General features: G+C 34.0%; 1 protein-coding gene across 3 annotated transcripts in view; it reads left to right on the top strand.

Annotated features, from left to right (window-relative positions):
• USP34 (ubiquitin specific peptidase 34) overlaps positions 1-16,887 on the top strand; it is a 245,570-nt gene that overhangs the window by 194,828 nt on the left and 33,855 nt on the right. For all 3 annotated transcript variants that reach the window (XM_077915546.1, XM_077915544.1, XM_077915547.1), the window contains exons 50-62: positions 1,098-1,251; positions 2,574-2,652; positions 4,552-4,605; positions 4,713-4,808; positions 8,575-8,639; positions 8,732-8,807; positions 8,901-8,948; positions 9,074-9,139; positions 11,576-11,656; positions 13,563-13,648; positions 14,411-14,579; positions 14,684-14,758; positions 15,879-16,030. In XM_077915546.1, coding sequence (XP_077771672.1) covers positions 1,098-1,251; positions 2,574-2,652; positions 4,552-4,605; positions 4,713-4,808; positions 8,575-8,639; positions 8,732-8,807; positions 8,901-8,948; positions 9,074-9,139; positions 11,576-11,656; positions 13,563-13,648; positions 14,411-14,579; positions 14,684-14,758; positions 15,879-16,030 — 1,201 coding nt within the window. The remainder of the gene's footprint in view (positions 1-1,097; positions 1,252-2,573; positions 2,653-4,551; positions 4,606-4,712; positions 4,809-8,574; positions 8,640-8,731; positions 8,808-8,900; positions 8,949-9,073; positions 9,140-11,575; positions 11,657-13,562; positions 13,649-14,410; positions 14,580-14,683; positions 14,759-15,878; positions 16,031-16,887) is intronic.

Genomic DNA, 16,887 nt, shown 5'->3' with positions numbered 1-16,887 from the left:
ATTAGATTGGATGGTAAGTATATCACAAATCTAGGGGCATCATTGAAGCAGAGCTTGAGTAAGGAATAGATTGAGAGGAATGGCTAATTTCTTTAGGTGGGTAGGAGGTGGGGGTAGAGTTGATGAGATGGGCAAAAGGTAGTGGCCAAATCATTTTGTTTGTAGAAGATGATAACTTTGAAAATATAGGCAAAGTTAAGAAGTAGGCATTGTTTATATACACCCTACTTTTTAGAACTCTTCTCAAACAATTTATAAAATTCCAGCAAGACTGTCCAGTTATTATGCTTTCTGGTATTCTTCATGATGCTACCTTGTGTAGAAGTAGCAGAAATTCATGCCAAGATGAAGGATTTTTTTAGGCCATAAGTTACACATTCAGAGTCAGATCCTAGCATATTTGAACTTAGTCACTACTCAGACGCTGTCAGCTGTTTCCTTCTCTCCTCCGTTGTCACTTTCCAGTTTAGAGTGCACTCTAGTTAACCTAATCAGCTTTCACTTAGTTCTTTCTGATTATGCCATCCTTTGTATATGATGCTAGAAATATAGATCTAAGTCATAAATCTTCAAACTTACAGATCATTCTGTAATTTTTCCTTAGTATCTTTTATATCTTTCAAATTTAAATATTTGGGGACAGGAAGGAGGTCTTTTATTTTGTTTCTGTCTCCTAATACAGAATATTTCTATAAACAAACAATTGCAAGCATGCTACCTGCATAGTGCTCCATTTTCTTAACCTGAGATTAAAGGGCATGAGTATCTTAACACGTTTCTGGATCTTGTATCTGCCTGCTCCTAATAAGATAAACTTGAATAAAAAGTTTTGTACTATTTTAATAAGAATAAGATTAAACAAAAAGAGCTTATTTTATATTTACTGCACATGGTTGTTTTTCCAAATGATTTGTTTAAATGCACTTAAAATTGTAGGTTATCAGTGAGGAATGACTAGCAGATGGAGTTGTTTTGTACCTGTTATATAATGTCTGTGCCTGTTTCTGTAAGAAAAAAATGTTAAATAGTAAAGTGAGTCAAAGATGTTACTGTGCAGTTTTCAAAATTATTACCATTATTTTATGTATTTATTTCAGGTTTTAAGGAAGTCAGCGATCATTCAAAAGACACAGAAAGCTATGAGTATGATTTAATAGGAGTGACTGTTCACACAGGAACGGCAGATGGTGGGCACTATTATAGCTTCATCAGAGATATAGTCAATCCACATGCTTATAAAAACAACAAATGGTAAGTTTTAAGTATTTTGTTCTTGGGATTGAAAAAATTTTTTTCCTGTTTTTAGAGTATAAATTTATTGTTGTTTTTGCTTTAGATATGTTTTCTGATTTTATTTCTCTAAAAACTTTCTCAGGCAGCCTGGGTGGCTCAGTGGTTTAGCGCCGCCTTCAGCCCAGGATGTGATCCTAGATCCTGGAGACCCAGGATCGAATCCCATGTCGAGCTCCCTGCATGGAGCCTGCTTCTCCCTCTGCCTGTGTTCCCAAGCGTCTCTCTCTCTTTCTCTCTCTCTCTCTCTCTTTCTCTCTGTCTCATGAATAAATAAATAAAATATCTTAAAAAAATAAAATTAGAAAAGGAGGCAGTTTTTAAAGGATACTGACTTTCATTAGACAGTAGAAATCAGTTATTCTTACATTTCTTTTGAGTATTTGATGAATGTTTTCCTAAGAAAAATGAAACAAAGTTTTGCACTCAACTTTAGATTCATAGACAATATTGCACCTTCCAAATCTTTTCTTTGCTCACTCATTCAAGAGCTGCTTACTGAGCAACTCTAACCACTATAGGGTGGTTTGAGGTTCTTGTATATGACAATTTGAAGTTACTTGCGTGCTCCACTCTCTCCGCCTTACTTTTCCCTTTCCAACCTGAACATTCTTTTATCATCTTTTATCAAGGTAATGTTTGTAAGTCATTGCATCAGTGCTTAATAGCTGTTTTTTAGTCTTCAGATGTTGTTAGGTAGAGTATCACGTATAGAAACTATGTATCTATGGTAGGCATTGTTCTAAAAGTGTTAGGGATATTGCTTTGAATAAAACGTACATTGGTAAATGGATTTCCATTTCACAGAATAGTTGCATTGAACTCTTTAAGCCAACATGTCCATGGTGTCTTACCTTGTGTCCATTTGAATAAAATTCCATAAATCTATTTTGAATCTATTTTGATCATAAATGTTGAGATGGTATCTTTATCTTTGGAAGTTCTTCCATCTCTTAATCTTTTCTGTCCAATAGCTGTACATGTTATGTTTATGCAAACTATTTCTTTGTTTTCATGAATTCTTCTGGTACTCCTAGTTTATAAATGGATTTATCAGATTTTAGGGCAGTTACAATTACTAAAATTATATTCCCAGTTTCTAATAGATTAGTGTTGTCAAAATAAGAACTTAGAGTTTATTTACCTCATTAAAAATAGTTTGCTCAAGTTTTATAATTTTGTCATTATGTAATATATTTTTATAATAAGCATAATAGCATGTATATACTTGATCAGGTACTTAGTATGTATGTAGTTGATCGACACTATGTGCTCTGTTTTAGGTATCTTTTTAATGATGCTGAGGTAAAACCTTTTGATTCTGCTCAGCTGGCCTCTGAATGTTTTGGTGGAGAGATGACAGTAAGTTTTATTCAGAAGTTATAAATGGTTTGTGACTTTCCAAGTGATGTGCAGTATCATAAAATCCAGTGGCAGAACTACATAACTTTCTTTTAATTGCTATGATTAAATCTAAATTTATTCAGTTATTTATTAGATGTCTAGTCTGTTTGGCATATATGCCAGACACTGGGAAATTCTTTTTAAATTATAATTTCTGCCTTCAACTGATTAAAAAGGTTAAAACTTAAAATTGAAAATAGTAGGATAGGAACTGAATGGCATTGCCATGAAACATGGTAAAAGTTGTCCACTTGAATGGGATTCAAGCAAAAAGAAGTTACTCTATTGAGTTGATATGAAAAATCTTTGTTGAAGAAATTGACTCAAGCTGAACTTCAAAGAATTACTCTTTCAGTGCTTTTTTCCCCCCCAAAATAATAGCATCAATCTGGTTACGACTATTGACAGGATATACAGAGACTATCTTATCTGTTATATAATTAGCCCTAAGACATGAAAAAGACAATTAGGTTTGAGTAGTAGTAGTATAATAACAACGTAACTGCACTTCATAGGCATTTTAGCCAAGACCAATGTTCTGAGAACAGTTTTAAAATACTGTTTTGATTCTCATAAGTCAAGCATTAGTCATTTCCATTTCACAGGTAAGCCCAAGTAAAATTTTTCATTTTAATAACCATGTCTATTGTGAAATCACTGTTCACATTGTGGATTTTAATAAAGACCTTCCTTATTGCTCTTTGGTGCTTTTATGTACTACTTTGAATAGAAAAGAAGTAGGCAAATTGCTAACACTTCAAAAATGGGTAGAAGGAAGTAATGAATAAGTTGCTGATGTGCCATAATTAAAGTGATTGTATCTCTAGATATTATTCCTAGGATAGTTCCTCAAAAGGAAAAAAAAAAAGTAAAAAAGGGCAGCCCGGATGGCTTAGCTTAGCGCTGCCTTCAGCCCAGAGCATGATCCTGGAGACCCGGGATCAAGTCCCACGTTGGGCTCCCTGCATGGAGCCTGCTTCTCCCTCTGCCTGTGTCTCTGCCTCTCTCTCTCTCTCTCTCTCTCTCTGTTTCTCATGAATAAATAAATAAAATCTTAAAAAAAAAAGTAAACAAGTAAACTTTGCAAAGCTCTTCTCTTAAAAGTTCTTAAATTGCAAGTATATTTTATTATACTTTATATGTTTTATGGTAAAGTATCTTTAAAAATGTTTTGAATCTTTGTTTTTAGGTACAGTTGACCCTTAAACAATGTAGGAGTTAAAGGTGCCAGGCCCCTACACAGTTGAAAATATGAGTATAACTTTTGTCTATTGATCAGAAGTCTTATTGATAACATGAACACACACAATTATTTTGAACACTCATACGTATCTTATATGTTACACTATATTGTATTCTTACAATAAAACTAGAGAAAAAAAATGTTACTAAGAAAATCATAAGGAGGGACGACTGGATGGCTCAGTCGGATGGGCATCTAACTCTTGATTTTGGCTCAGGGTCGTGAGAGCAAGCACCACATAGGGCTCTGCTCATCTGGGAGTCTGCTTGAGATTCTCTCCCTCTTCTCCCTCTGCCTTTCTTCCTACTCACCTCTCTAAAATAAATAAATCTTTTAAAATCAAAAGGAAAATACATTTATAGTACTCTCATATTTATTGGGGGAAAAAATCTGCCTTTAAGTGGACCTGTGTTATTCAAGGGTCAAGGGTCAACTTTACTCTTAGTCAAAAACTTCTGTTAAGGATTTTTAATGAATGTAATACTATTAAAAAATTTATAAAGTTACTATAAAGAATGAATTTAGCTGTTTATGGAATATTTCATATATAAATGTAACGGAGATAAATATATATATATTTTTTAAAGAAGGAAAACTTTTATTTTTTTAAACAGACCAAGACCTATGATTCTGTTACAGATAAATTTATGGATTTCTCCTTTGAAAAGGTAATCCTTTGTTTCATTGTAATTTACATTTTTTCCTTTCTTCCATATTATCTAATTTTATAATTTGTCAAAATAAAAATAAATTTTTTTTTCTTTGCCTCTTAAAGACACACAGTGCATATATGCTGTTTTACAAACGCATGGAACCAGAGGAAGAAAATGGCAAAGAATTCAAATTTGATGTTTCGTCAGAGTTACTAGAGGTATAACTTAACTTTAGCAATTTAAAAGCATGTTAAGTATTAATACAAGTAATAGAACTACAGGAATAGGCTATGGCAGTGTTAGGATTTGTAATCCCAGGTAGACCTTAATGTTATTTGCTAATAGTCTTGGTAATACAGACATAGGACAGGTGCATATAAATTGAGTGAAACATAATTATTAGTCAGCAGTTCGGGTGGCTCAGTGGTTTAGCACTGCCTTCGGCTCAAGGTGTGATCCTGGAGACCCGGGATCGAGTCCCACATCGGGCTCCCTGCATGGAGCCTGCTTCTCCCTCTGCCTGTGTCTTTACCTCGCTCTCTCTCTCTCTCTCATGAATAAATAAAATCTTTAAAAAAAGAAAAGAATTATTAGTAACATTAAAGAAAAACAAGCAAAATGGTTGATGGAATTGGAGCAAGCTTTATCAGTTAACTTGTATGTGTGGTAATGTTCTTGGATTTTTGCTTCATATTACGTAGAAATGTACCATGTATTTGAAACACATTTAAAATATGTATTAAATATTTTTAAAAGTGTCTTTCTTGTCTGTAGTAATTAGGCTTTCTTTGTTTCATGATGTAATAAGTGATAACGTTACTTTAATGTCTTAAGAGCTATAAAATATATTCACAACTCACTGTGTGTTGTGTCAGTGTTACAAACTCAACCAAAAGTACAAACTGTAGGTATACCTACAGGTATACCTGATAAACATTTACTCTTCCATCTAGACAATTCAGCTTTTACTATCTGATTGATTACTTGATTTTTGCACTGTTGTGATCAAGTCTTAAAACCAAGTAGGTTTTGTTCCCCAGACATACTTTTAACTGGTATCTTGCCTCCTCAGAATGTTACTGATAAACAGCCAAGAATATGATCATCTTTTAAACCCCCTGCATTGGATTTACCAGCAAAATTAGGTGTTTCACTAGATTTCTTTTTCTAGATAATGACCTAATCGTGTTTAATGACAACCTAGCTCACTTGTGAAGTGAAATGAAATTTCATATAAAACTTTCATGAAAAAAAAAAAAAAACTTTCATGAAAAAAGAAAACTTTAATGATGTATATTCTTTACATTAATGGTTCTGAGACTCCTATTCTCAAAATTTTTATATTCTTAAAAAATACTGAGAACCTTGAGTTTAATAAATTAGTTTTAATGCCATATCTATTTACCATATTAGAAATAAAACAAATTTTAAAATTTATGTTTATTTTAAAATAACAAAAATTAAGCCATGACATGCTAATATAAATACCATTTTATGAAAAAAAAAACTTTCAGAACAAAACCATTTGGTGAGGAAAGTGGCGCTGTTTTGTGTTTGTAAATCTTCTTAATATCTGATTTAATAGACAACAGCTGGAGTCTCATAATAGCTGTTTGCATTTGCTCTGTTGTGATCTCATTCATCATTTAGCCTCTGAAAAACTCCATTGTATTCTCAGGAGAGAATGCAAATATAAAAGGGCAAATAGCATCAGGATTTTATTTAAAAAATAGGTTTGAGCTTATATATACCCTAAAATGGCCACTGGTACCCTCATAGGTCTCTGAACCATTCTTTGAGAACCACTGATATATGTTTGTGACAAAAGGGAATCCCGGACTTTTGCTCTACTTTAACAAGAAAATCAAATTGAACACTATTTAGAATATTCTTGATTGCAGATCTAAACCAACCATTTTTTTTCCCTATCATCATTTTAGCTTACTAATGGAAAAAGAGTTTGCCTGCATATACCTTTACTAAAAATATTAAAGTATGATAATACTGTTATTTACTATTAACATAGATTTTAGGTATAATCTCAGATGTGGTCCTTTATATGTACAGTTAAAATATAGCTAGGAGCAGACTTTCCCAAATAGTAAATAGGAAATTTAGAACCATAAACTTATTTTTAGGGAGTTTATTTATTTATATATGTATGTATTTACTTATTTAAATATTTATTTATTTGAGAGTTGAAGGGGAGGTAGAGGGAGAGGGAGAGAGAATCCCAAAGAGACTCCCTGCTAAGTGTGGAGCAGGGCTTCATCTCACGACCCCAACATCATGATCTGAGCTGAAATCAAGAATCGGATATTTAGCCAACTGAGCCACTCATGCATCCTAGAACCATAAAATTTATTAAGCTAACATTATAAATTGTAATAACTTACGGATAAAACAAAATGCTCAGAAAGGGTAGTTGATTGGAATTGCAGGGGAAAGTGATTAGGACATAGTTCAGATTAAGCTTAAACTGAGACTTGAAAGTTAGTGAAGACTTAATCACATGAAAGGGTACTCCAGGCAAAGAAACGATTATGTACCAATTCCCTTAGTAAAGACATAGATTATTGGCATGTTTTAGGAGCTAAAAAATGACCTCTGAGGCTGTGATGATAGTAAGTGCAATGAAATATGGTCCACGATGAAGTTAAATGGGTTTATAGGAAATACCTGTAGTAATTTTCACACTTATACACATCCACGTGGCTACACATATGTTGTATTGATAAAATGTTTAAAAAGGATAGTCAAAAAACAAGATGAATATTTCTGTAGGACAGAAATGGAACAGAAATAAAAGCATTGAGTCTGGTGGAAACCACAAAATTTACCAGGCTTAGGTCCAAATTAGATAATGGTGGCCAAAAGTTCTTGAGAGGTAAAGGAGACGAAAATTGTGACATAGGATCTAGAGCTAAACTCCTGGATGGAAATAAGAAACTTGGAATGGGACTCCATTGCTATGAGAAAGCACTGATGGATGAAGGCTGTCAAACTGTTTTTGAGGCCACAGTTTTCTAGAAAGCTGTGTGCATAGAAATGCAAGAGGACTAAGAACTCTGAAGCAGTCCATTCAGTGACTAGGTCTGTATCTGTGTGAAGCAGGAGCCCTAATACGTGATTATAAGACCTGGTGCTGGGCTACAGTAGTAGGCTGGGAGGCCGGGAGTAGTTGAAAATATTTAGGAGGGATAAATACAGGCAGTAATATCAATAATCAGAATATAAATTTGTTCCAGATAAAAATATTTTGGGTAGCCTGGGTGGCTCAGGGTTTTAGCACCACCTTCAGCCCAGGGCGCGACCCTCCAGGGTCGAGTCCCACATCGGGCTCCCTGCTTCTCCCTCTGCCTGTGTCTCTGCCTCTTTCTCTGTGTCTCTCATGAATAAATAAAATCTTTAAAAAAAATAATTTTATGGAATTCTAATTTAGAGCATGTTTAGGATATTCAGAGAGCTAAAAGAACACAAAAACTAAGGTCAGCAGAGCAGTTATATAAGGCTCACATTAGAAATAATCTTTTTTCATAATTGTTACAGAAGATTAAAAAGGAAATAACATGATTTAGGTCTGCCAATCTGAATTGTTTTTATTTTGCCAGTTATTGAACATAACCTTTTTCATAACCTGTTTTCAAAGTGGAACACAACATAACTGTATTCATTTATATATTTGCTCTTCAGACAGATGGGATTTCAGACTTCTTACTTTCAAAATCTTTATAATTGTATTTTTAAAGAACTGTGATTGTTTGAGGTAGCCAGATACATGATGATAAACTAGAGCAGGCTTAGTAACTATTTTCATATTCCACATAGCTGGGAAAGAACCAGCATGAATTACAAGTGCGTGTATTTTTTAGTTTTTTGTTTCTTTTAGAGAAAATCTGGTTTTGTCTTTAAAAAAAATACTTATAAAATGTTATAAGCAAATGCTTTCTGATATCTAATGTTAACCATTTTCTTTTTCTTCAGTGGATTTGGCATGATAACATGCAGTTTCTTCAAGACAAAAACATTTTTGAACATACATATTTTGGGTAAGTAGTAAATTTAGTAATACATTTTTTTGTTACACATTTAAAACAAATTTATTCTGTAAGAATTGTAACTTATTATTTTTGAATTCTAGGTTTATGTGGCAGTTATGTAGTTGTATTCCCAGTACATTACCAGATCCCAAAGCTGTGTCCCTAATGACAGCAAAGGTAAGATATAAGCCTTAGATAGATTTTTCATAATTGACTACTTTAAGATAATTTAAAAATTTTTTTTTTGCTAAATGGTATCTTTTCTTACAGTTAAGCACCTCCTTTGTCCTAGAAACATTTATACATTCAAAAGAAAAGGTATGTGTTTTGTTTTGTGGATTTCTGTCATTTACCAGGTGGCTTTTGGTTTTCTTTATCTTAAGCTCAGAAGTCCATGCCTTAAATGAATTTTTTTTCTTTCCTCTTTTTTTTTTTTTTTTTAGCCCACCATGCTTCAGTGGATTGAACTGTTGACCAAACAATTTAATAATAGTCAAGCAGCTTGTGAGGTGAGGTGAAATAATTAAACAAACAATGCATAGCTTAAGCTGCACTTTTTAATTTTCTTTTATTCTTAGATGCTACAGCAAAATCTATTATATATTTACATTATTATAAATCATAGGAATCCCAGTGTAAGTTGTTCCCCAAAATACTTAACAGCTGAGGTTATAATTTGTTTTGTCCATTACATTGATTAAATAATTGAGCTATTTTGAGTAATGCTGCTGTGAACATTTATGTACAAATATTTGTGTGGACATATGTTTTCAGTTCTTTTGGTTATCTACCTAGGAGTAGAATTCCTGAGTCATAGAGTCATTCTAGGTTTAAATATAGAAAGTTCAAAAGACTACCAGATATTTCTTAATTAATTGTGGGTATTATCAGAAAATACTTGAAAATAGTATCTTCCTTCCCTCCCCTAGATAAAAATGCATATATCCTAGTCTATCAGTTTATGTCCAGTTTTATCTTCTGTATTATGTTCTAATACATCCATATAATAATATATCCCTAAGGATAATCTGCTCACACGTAATGATCACTTAACTCTCTTGCCACCTTAACATTGTTTTATCATTTTTTGATTAGCTCCCAAAGTGATGCTATAAGCCTAGAATTTCTAGGAATGCAAATCTTAAAAATTTCCAGAGGTGGGGGATAACATAGTATGTAGTAGATGAAATTAGTTGAAGAACTTTTTCTTGTATAGAAGGTTATCTGATTTTGCCTTGGAGCGGTGAAATTGGAGAATTTGATCATTGTAGATTTCAAACACAAATCCATAATTTTTTAAAACTTTGTAATATTTCAATAAAAAGCACAAAAGTAGGAAGATAACTGTCAGGTACCTATTGCCCAATTTTCAACAAACAGTAACATTGTTTTGTTCTCATCTATTGCTATCTCCCATGCCTGTTTTCAGCTGAAGTGTCTTAAAGCAAGCCCAGATAGCATATCATACATCCATAAATACTGAGTATGTATCTCTAATAAATGAGAACTTTAAAAAAATATATATAACCATGATTTCACTCACTCCTTGTAAAATTCGAAGTGATTCCTTTAACATCCAGTACTCATTTTGTGTTCACTTTTCTCTGTCTAAAAAATGTTTTTGTTTGTTTGTTTGTTTGTTTGGCTTCTTTGAATTAGTATTCAAACAAGGACCACATTTCACTTTTGTCCTGTAAATTAGCTTTCATCTAGAACAGTTACTTTTTTTCCCCCCCTCTGCTACTTTGTCATTTGATCTGCAGAATTCTCCATATGCTTGCTTTGACTGATTGTATCCTCCTGGTGTTAGTTAACAAGTTCCTTTACTCCCCTCCCTCTTAGTGACTTTTTTTAAAGCTATTTGATCCGGAATGTTGATTAGGTCATAATTCGTTGTATTTTTTTGTTTGTTTTTATTTATAAGTTGCCACTTCAGTTTTTTGGGTTTTGTTTTGTTTTGTTTTTACTAAAGATTGGCCTCCAGAATTCTCTCAGAGAGTTAAAATTCCCTACAGTCGTCAATGATTGTGTGTATACACATAGTAAAATTCAGTATAGGAGTTAAATATGTGATAAAGAGATATCTTGAAATCAATAAAAAATTGTTTTAACATGAAGGATGTTTTTTGGGGGCACGTGGATTCCTCAGTCGGTTAAGTCGGTTAATGCAGATATGACTCTTTTGATTTTGGCTCAAGTCATGATGTCAGGGTTGTGAGATCGAGCCCCATGTCGGTGCTGCACTGGTTTGGAGCCTGCTTAAGAATCCCTGTCTTGCCTCCTCCCACACTGTTCTCTCTCTTTCTCTCAAAAAATGGGGGGAGGTGTGTTTTTTGTTATGAAGAGAGCATAATTTCTTCTTAAAGAAAATCCTACTCAGATCATATATTGATAGGAACAAAAGGTTCTGCAGTGTGGTGTCTTTGAGGACTAAGAGGAAAATAGTATTTCATTTTATTATGTTAAGGACTGTAGGTTGCCATCATGCAGGGTTACACTGTGATGTAAATGGCATTCGTGGAATTCTGTAAGGAGATGACCCTGATAATGACTTTAGGCATTTTAGTTTTAGGCCTTTTTTTTTTTTTTTTTTTTTTTTTTTAAGATTTATTTACTTTCTTAGAGCATGCCTGAGCAGGGGGAGAGGGACAGAAGGAGACAATCTCAAACAGACTCCCCACTGAGCATGGAGGCCTACTCAAGGCTCGATCCTATGACCCCAAGGTATGACCTGAGCTGAAAGCAAGAGTCACATGCTTAGCCAACTGAGCCACCCAGGTCCCCCTAGAGTTTTAGACTTTCTAACAGTGGAAGAATCTGTTTTGGTAAGAACTTAATAATTGAAGCATTGACTAGAAGTAAAACCTTTGTGTGATTTTTTTTTTTTTTTTTAATCCAACAAGTATTGGTTGAAGGTTAATATCACACTATTTTTTTTTTTACAGTGGTTTTTGGACCGTATGGCTGATGATGACTGGTGGCCAATGCAGATCCTAATTAAGTGCCCTAATCAAATTGTGAGACAGGTAAGAAAAAATTTATTTGAAAAAGAAATGGCTTTCAAGGTAATAATTCTAAATCTGCTTGTGAGTATATTTTAACCCAGCATTGAAAGTAGTTATAAAAGATTGACCTCTTACCATAAAAGTCATTTTGCTATTGTTTCATAGCAAATCACCTTTTAGCAAACCAACTATCTTTCCAACCAAGTGATTAAAATCATTAACATTTCCTGGTTATAGGAAGGTAGGTATGTGCCTTTTCTCTCATTTCCTTCTATCTCTGCTTAATGAATTGTACTGATTCTTTTTCAGAATCTTAGATATTCTAACCATGGTAGGGTACTGTAATGACCTTGAAAGTTAAATGAACAGTATATGACATTTCTGTGAGAGATTCTGAACTCTCAAATGAATCAATTTGTTTTCCTTAAATCATTGGAAAAATCAGATGAGAAAAATGTACGTATTATTTTATATTCACTTATGATACAGAACCAAAAATTTAATCTGAAAATGCTACTTTTCAGTTACTACTAAGATAAAAAACACACCATATAATTCATCAAGACCTTTCACAGTGTAAAATTTAGTGGTTGTTAGCATATCCCCAAACTGTGTGACCATTATCTAATTTTATAACACCCCTAGAGAAATTCTGTACCTATTAACCATCACTGCCCTTTTTATACTGTCCCTTCTTTCCAGCCACTAATGGCAGCCACTAGTCTACTTTTTGTCTCTGTGGATTTGCCTATTTTAATGATAAATGGAGTCACACAGTGTGTGTGATCTTTTGTGATCGGCCTCTGAGCAATGTTTTCATGGTTTATCCATGTCATGTATATGTGTTCTTTTCATTTTATTGCTAAATTATATTCCATTGAATGGACATACTAAATATTGTTTATTCATTCAGCAGTTGATGCATGTTTGGGATGTGTCCCTTTTAGGGCTATTTTTGAATAATGGTGCTGTGCATATTTATGTACAAATACTTGTGTGGACATAGGTTTTTCAGTTCTTTTGGTTATCTACCTAAGAGTTGAATTCCTGAGTCATAGAGTCATTCTAGGTTTAACATTTTAGGAACACTTAACTGTCTTTCATGATGTCTCCACAGTTTACATCCCCACCAGAAATCTGTGAGCGTTCCTGTTTTCACTACATCTTATTTAGCATTTGTTACTGTCTTTTTGATTTTAGCTATCCTAATGAGTGTGAAGTAGTATGTAATTGTGGCTTTGGTTTGCATTTCCCTAATAATTAATGATAGTGAACATCTTTTAATTTGCTTACTGGCCATTTGTATATCTTATTTAGAGAACTCCCATCTCTTTTTATTTTTTTATTTTTACATATTTTTTAAGATTCTATTTATTCATTCATGAGAGACACACAGAGAGGCAGAGACACTGGCAGAGGGAGAACCAGGCTCGATGTAGGGAGCCCGATGTGGGACTTGATCCTGGGAGTCTAGGATCATGCCCTGAGCTGAAAGCAGGCACCAAACCGCTGAGCCACCCAGGGATCCCCTCCCATCTCTTTTTAATCCATGTTTCTCTCAGATAAACCTAAATCATATTTCCTTCTCCTACTCATTGAATTCTGGCAAAAGATTGGGATGCCTAGATGGCTCAGCTGTTGAGCATGTGCCTTTGGCTCAGGGCATGATCCTGTAGGCCCAGGATCAAATCCCACATCAGGCTTCCTGCGTGGAGCCTGCTTTTCTCTCTGCCTGTGTCTTTGCCTCTCTTTCTCTTTGTTTCTCATGAATAAATAAATCCCTAAAAACATTTAAAAAAAAAAAAAAAGAATTCTGGCAAAAGATAATCTATGGGGGAAAATAGAAATGTGTGGCAAAGAATTTTGAAACATGTTAAGTTTTTAGTATCTTTGGTACCTGATATAAGTTGGCTCTTTTCCTTTTTAGATGTTTCAGCGTTTGTGTATCCATGTGATTCAGAGACTCAGACCTGTGCATGCTCATCTTTATCTACAGCCAGGAATGGAAGATGGGTAAGAAGTACCTTTTTTGAGCATTTTAAGCTTTTTAATGACTGCCTACAGAGTATTTTAAATACCCACATGGAAATATTTAGGTTCAAGGCACCTGGGTGGCTTAGTTTGTTAAACATCTACTTTCAGCTCAGGTAATGATCTCAGAATCCTGGAATCGAGCTCCACATCAGGTTCCCTGCTCAGTGGGGAGTCTGCTTCTCCCTCTCCCTCTGCCCTTCCCCCAGTCTGCTTATGTTCATTCTCTCTTAAATAAATAAAATCTCTAAAAAAAAGAAAAAAAATATTTAATTTCTTCTATTTTAAAGTCTGTAATAATGTAAATCAAGAAGAAAAAACAGTATTGTTTATTTTTAATTAAGTGCCTCAAAATGCTCTACAAATAACTTCATGACTGAGTCTTTTTATTTAGATTGATTTAGCCAGATACCATAATTGGAATCCACCTACTTAAATTACTGCAATTGGTTTTCATTATAAAAGGATGAAAGAAATTTGTTTTTTGTTTTTTTTCTATTTTTATTTATTCTTGAGAGAGAGGCAGAGACACAGGCAGAGGGAGAAACAAGCTCCACACAGGGAGCCTGATATGGGACTCGATCCCAGGTCTCCAGGATCAGGCCCTGGACTGAAGGTGGTGCTAAACCGCTGCTGAGCCACCCGGGCTGCCTGAAATTTAGGTTTTTAAGGATATTTCTCTTCCTAGAATATCTTTCCACAGAGTTAATACTGTTTCTAAGGTATATTAAATTGTGTTTTCAGGTCAGATGACATGGATGCCTCAGTAGAAGATATTGGTGGTCGTTCCTGTGTCACTCGATTTGTGAGAACTCTGTTACTAATTATGGAACATGGTGTAAAACCTCACAGTAAACATCTTACAGAGTATTTTGCCTTCCTTTATGAATTTGCCAAAATGGGTGAAGAAGAGGTAAGGCTATATCTTGTTTATCTCTGGGATTATGTACCTATTTTCAATATTTAAAACTTAATTGTTTTTGTTTTATATTTTTAAATCAATGTTTTCATTTTTAGAGCCAGTTTTTGCTTTCCTTGCAAGCCATATCTACAATGGTACATTTTTACATGGGAACCAAAGGGCCTGAAAATGTAAGTATAACTCTCTCTCATATTGGGGATTTAGGGAGCCATGTTTTCAAGTTTGTATCATAGAAGATCATTAGATATAAGATCCCTTTAAAGTCCCTTCCAGTGCTGATAGTAGGTAATTTTAAGGGTCTTAGATTGGTTGATATTTTTAATGGATATAGCAGGAGAATAATCAAGTGATCAATTTCATTAGCAAGGCCCTAGAGCATAAATTTAGGTAAAATGGCCACCAACCCACTTTGATGTCATATCAGTAGCTTGCTGTTTCAGTGACCGTTTTTACTGGCCATATTTTTAAGTTCTTGCTATTGAGTTTGTCACAGTTTTCCTAAAATTTAAGTATCCTAGTCTGTTTATAATATTAAAGCATGACATGAACTTTGTGTTGTCTTTAGTAACCACCTTGGCTTATGCTCTATTTATACTATCTTATTTAACCCTATCTCAACTCTGAGGTGTAAATACTATTGTTACGTCCATTTTACAGATCAGGAACTTGGGCATAAAGAGGTTAACTTGTTTCAGATTACAGTGAGTTGGTCTTTGATCTTTGGTCAGAATCCTGAGCTAAACTATTAACCATTATATTGTAATGCTTCTCAGAATGTGGACTTCTCCTAATTCCTGCATAAAAAGCTACCTGTTTAGACTGCTTTTCTTTTGCTTTGTTAAATCATAAAATCATTTCTGTCTCTTGAATTTAAAAGCAATAGAAGTCTTTGGAAGACTTGTTTGGATTATCTGAACACTGCAAATAAGGATACTTTAATTTGTGTAACTTGCATTTTTACTGAATAGAAAAACTATCTTATAATGCTCCTATAAAATTTGATCCTGTTTTATCTTCCAAAGGACCTGCCTATAAGAAAAAAAAATATATTGAAAGATGTATACCTCTGTGAGGTGTAAATAGTCATAGTATTGAGAATCATGTTCTTTACAGTTCTGCTTGCTACATCTAAAATTGTCCTGAATGATGTTTAGTCAGCGTTAGGCCTTTGATTGGTTGTTCTTCATGATACGTACTCCTACCCTGGGTAGATAGACTGTAAAACAGTCAAGTTATTCTTGCTTCAAGATAATTCAATTTTAATATATTAGTTTTAACATTTTGTTCTAGCCTCAAGTTGAAGTGTTGTCCGAGGAAGAGGGGGAAGAAGAGGAGGAGGAAGAAGATATTCTTTCCCTGGCAGAAGAAAAATACAGGCCGGCTGCCCTGGAAAAAATGATAGCTTTAGTTGCTCTGTTGGTTGAACAGTCTCGCTCAGAAAGGTGAAATGTTTCAACATTCAAAATGGTTAAAGCATGTTTGATTTTACTCCTTTTACCTAATTGTTTTATCACTAATTTTGTTACATAATTCCTTTTCAATAATACCACTATTTATCAACTCTTGTGGCATAAGTATTTCAGTCCTTTGTATGAGATGACTTTGTACCTCTGAGTCATGTTAGAAATATACATTGAAGAAATATACAGTAAAATATTTAGCAAATTATATGTGCATTCATCCTTTAACCTGACAACGCTACTTAGAGAAATCTATTCCCCAAATACAGAAAGATGTGTGTGCATGGATATTTATTGAAGCGTTAAGTTTATAATAGAAAAAGACTAGAAATAACCAAAAAGAGAGGATTACTTGAAAAAAAGCAGGCATCCACTCAATATTCTATTGCTGAAAAGAAGAAATATGGAATATATCTGTACTACATGGAGAGATCTTAAGGGTCAATATTACCAAACAAAAAAAGCAAGGTGGATAAAAGTATGTATGGTGCTTTTTGAGAAAGGGGTGGCTATGGGGTTGCAGAGATTGAGAGCTTGTACACCCAATTTTCATTATTCCTTATTATGGATCTACTGTTTGCAATTTGTGTACTTGCTGGGATTTATTGCAATCCCAAAATCAGTACTCATGGCTCTTTTTACAGTCATGGGTGGACTGCAAATATCCATGTGCAGAGTGGCAGAAAATTTGAATTATCTGATACATACATACCTTCCCAACCAATGTCAAACAGGGTGACACTATGACTTCTTGTTTCATTTCTCATATTGTAAACAAATGTCCTTTTCATGGTTTATGCCATGTTTTTCACATTTGTGCTTTTTGTTGGTGACTTCAT

Source organism: Canis aureus, chromosome 11 (assembly GCF_053574225.1).
Source record: "Canis aureus isolate CA01 chromosome 11, VMU_Caureus_v.1.0, whole genome shotgun sequence".
NCBI classification, from domain to species: domain Eukaryota; kingdom Metazoa; phylum Chordata; class Mammalia; order Carnivora; family Canidae; genus Canis; species Canis aureus.
This window is presented reverse-complemented; position numbering and strand designations above follow the sequence as displayed.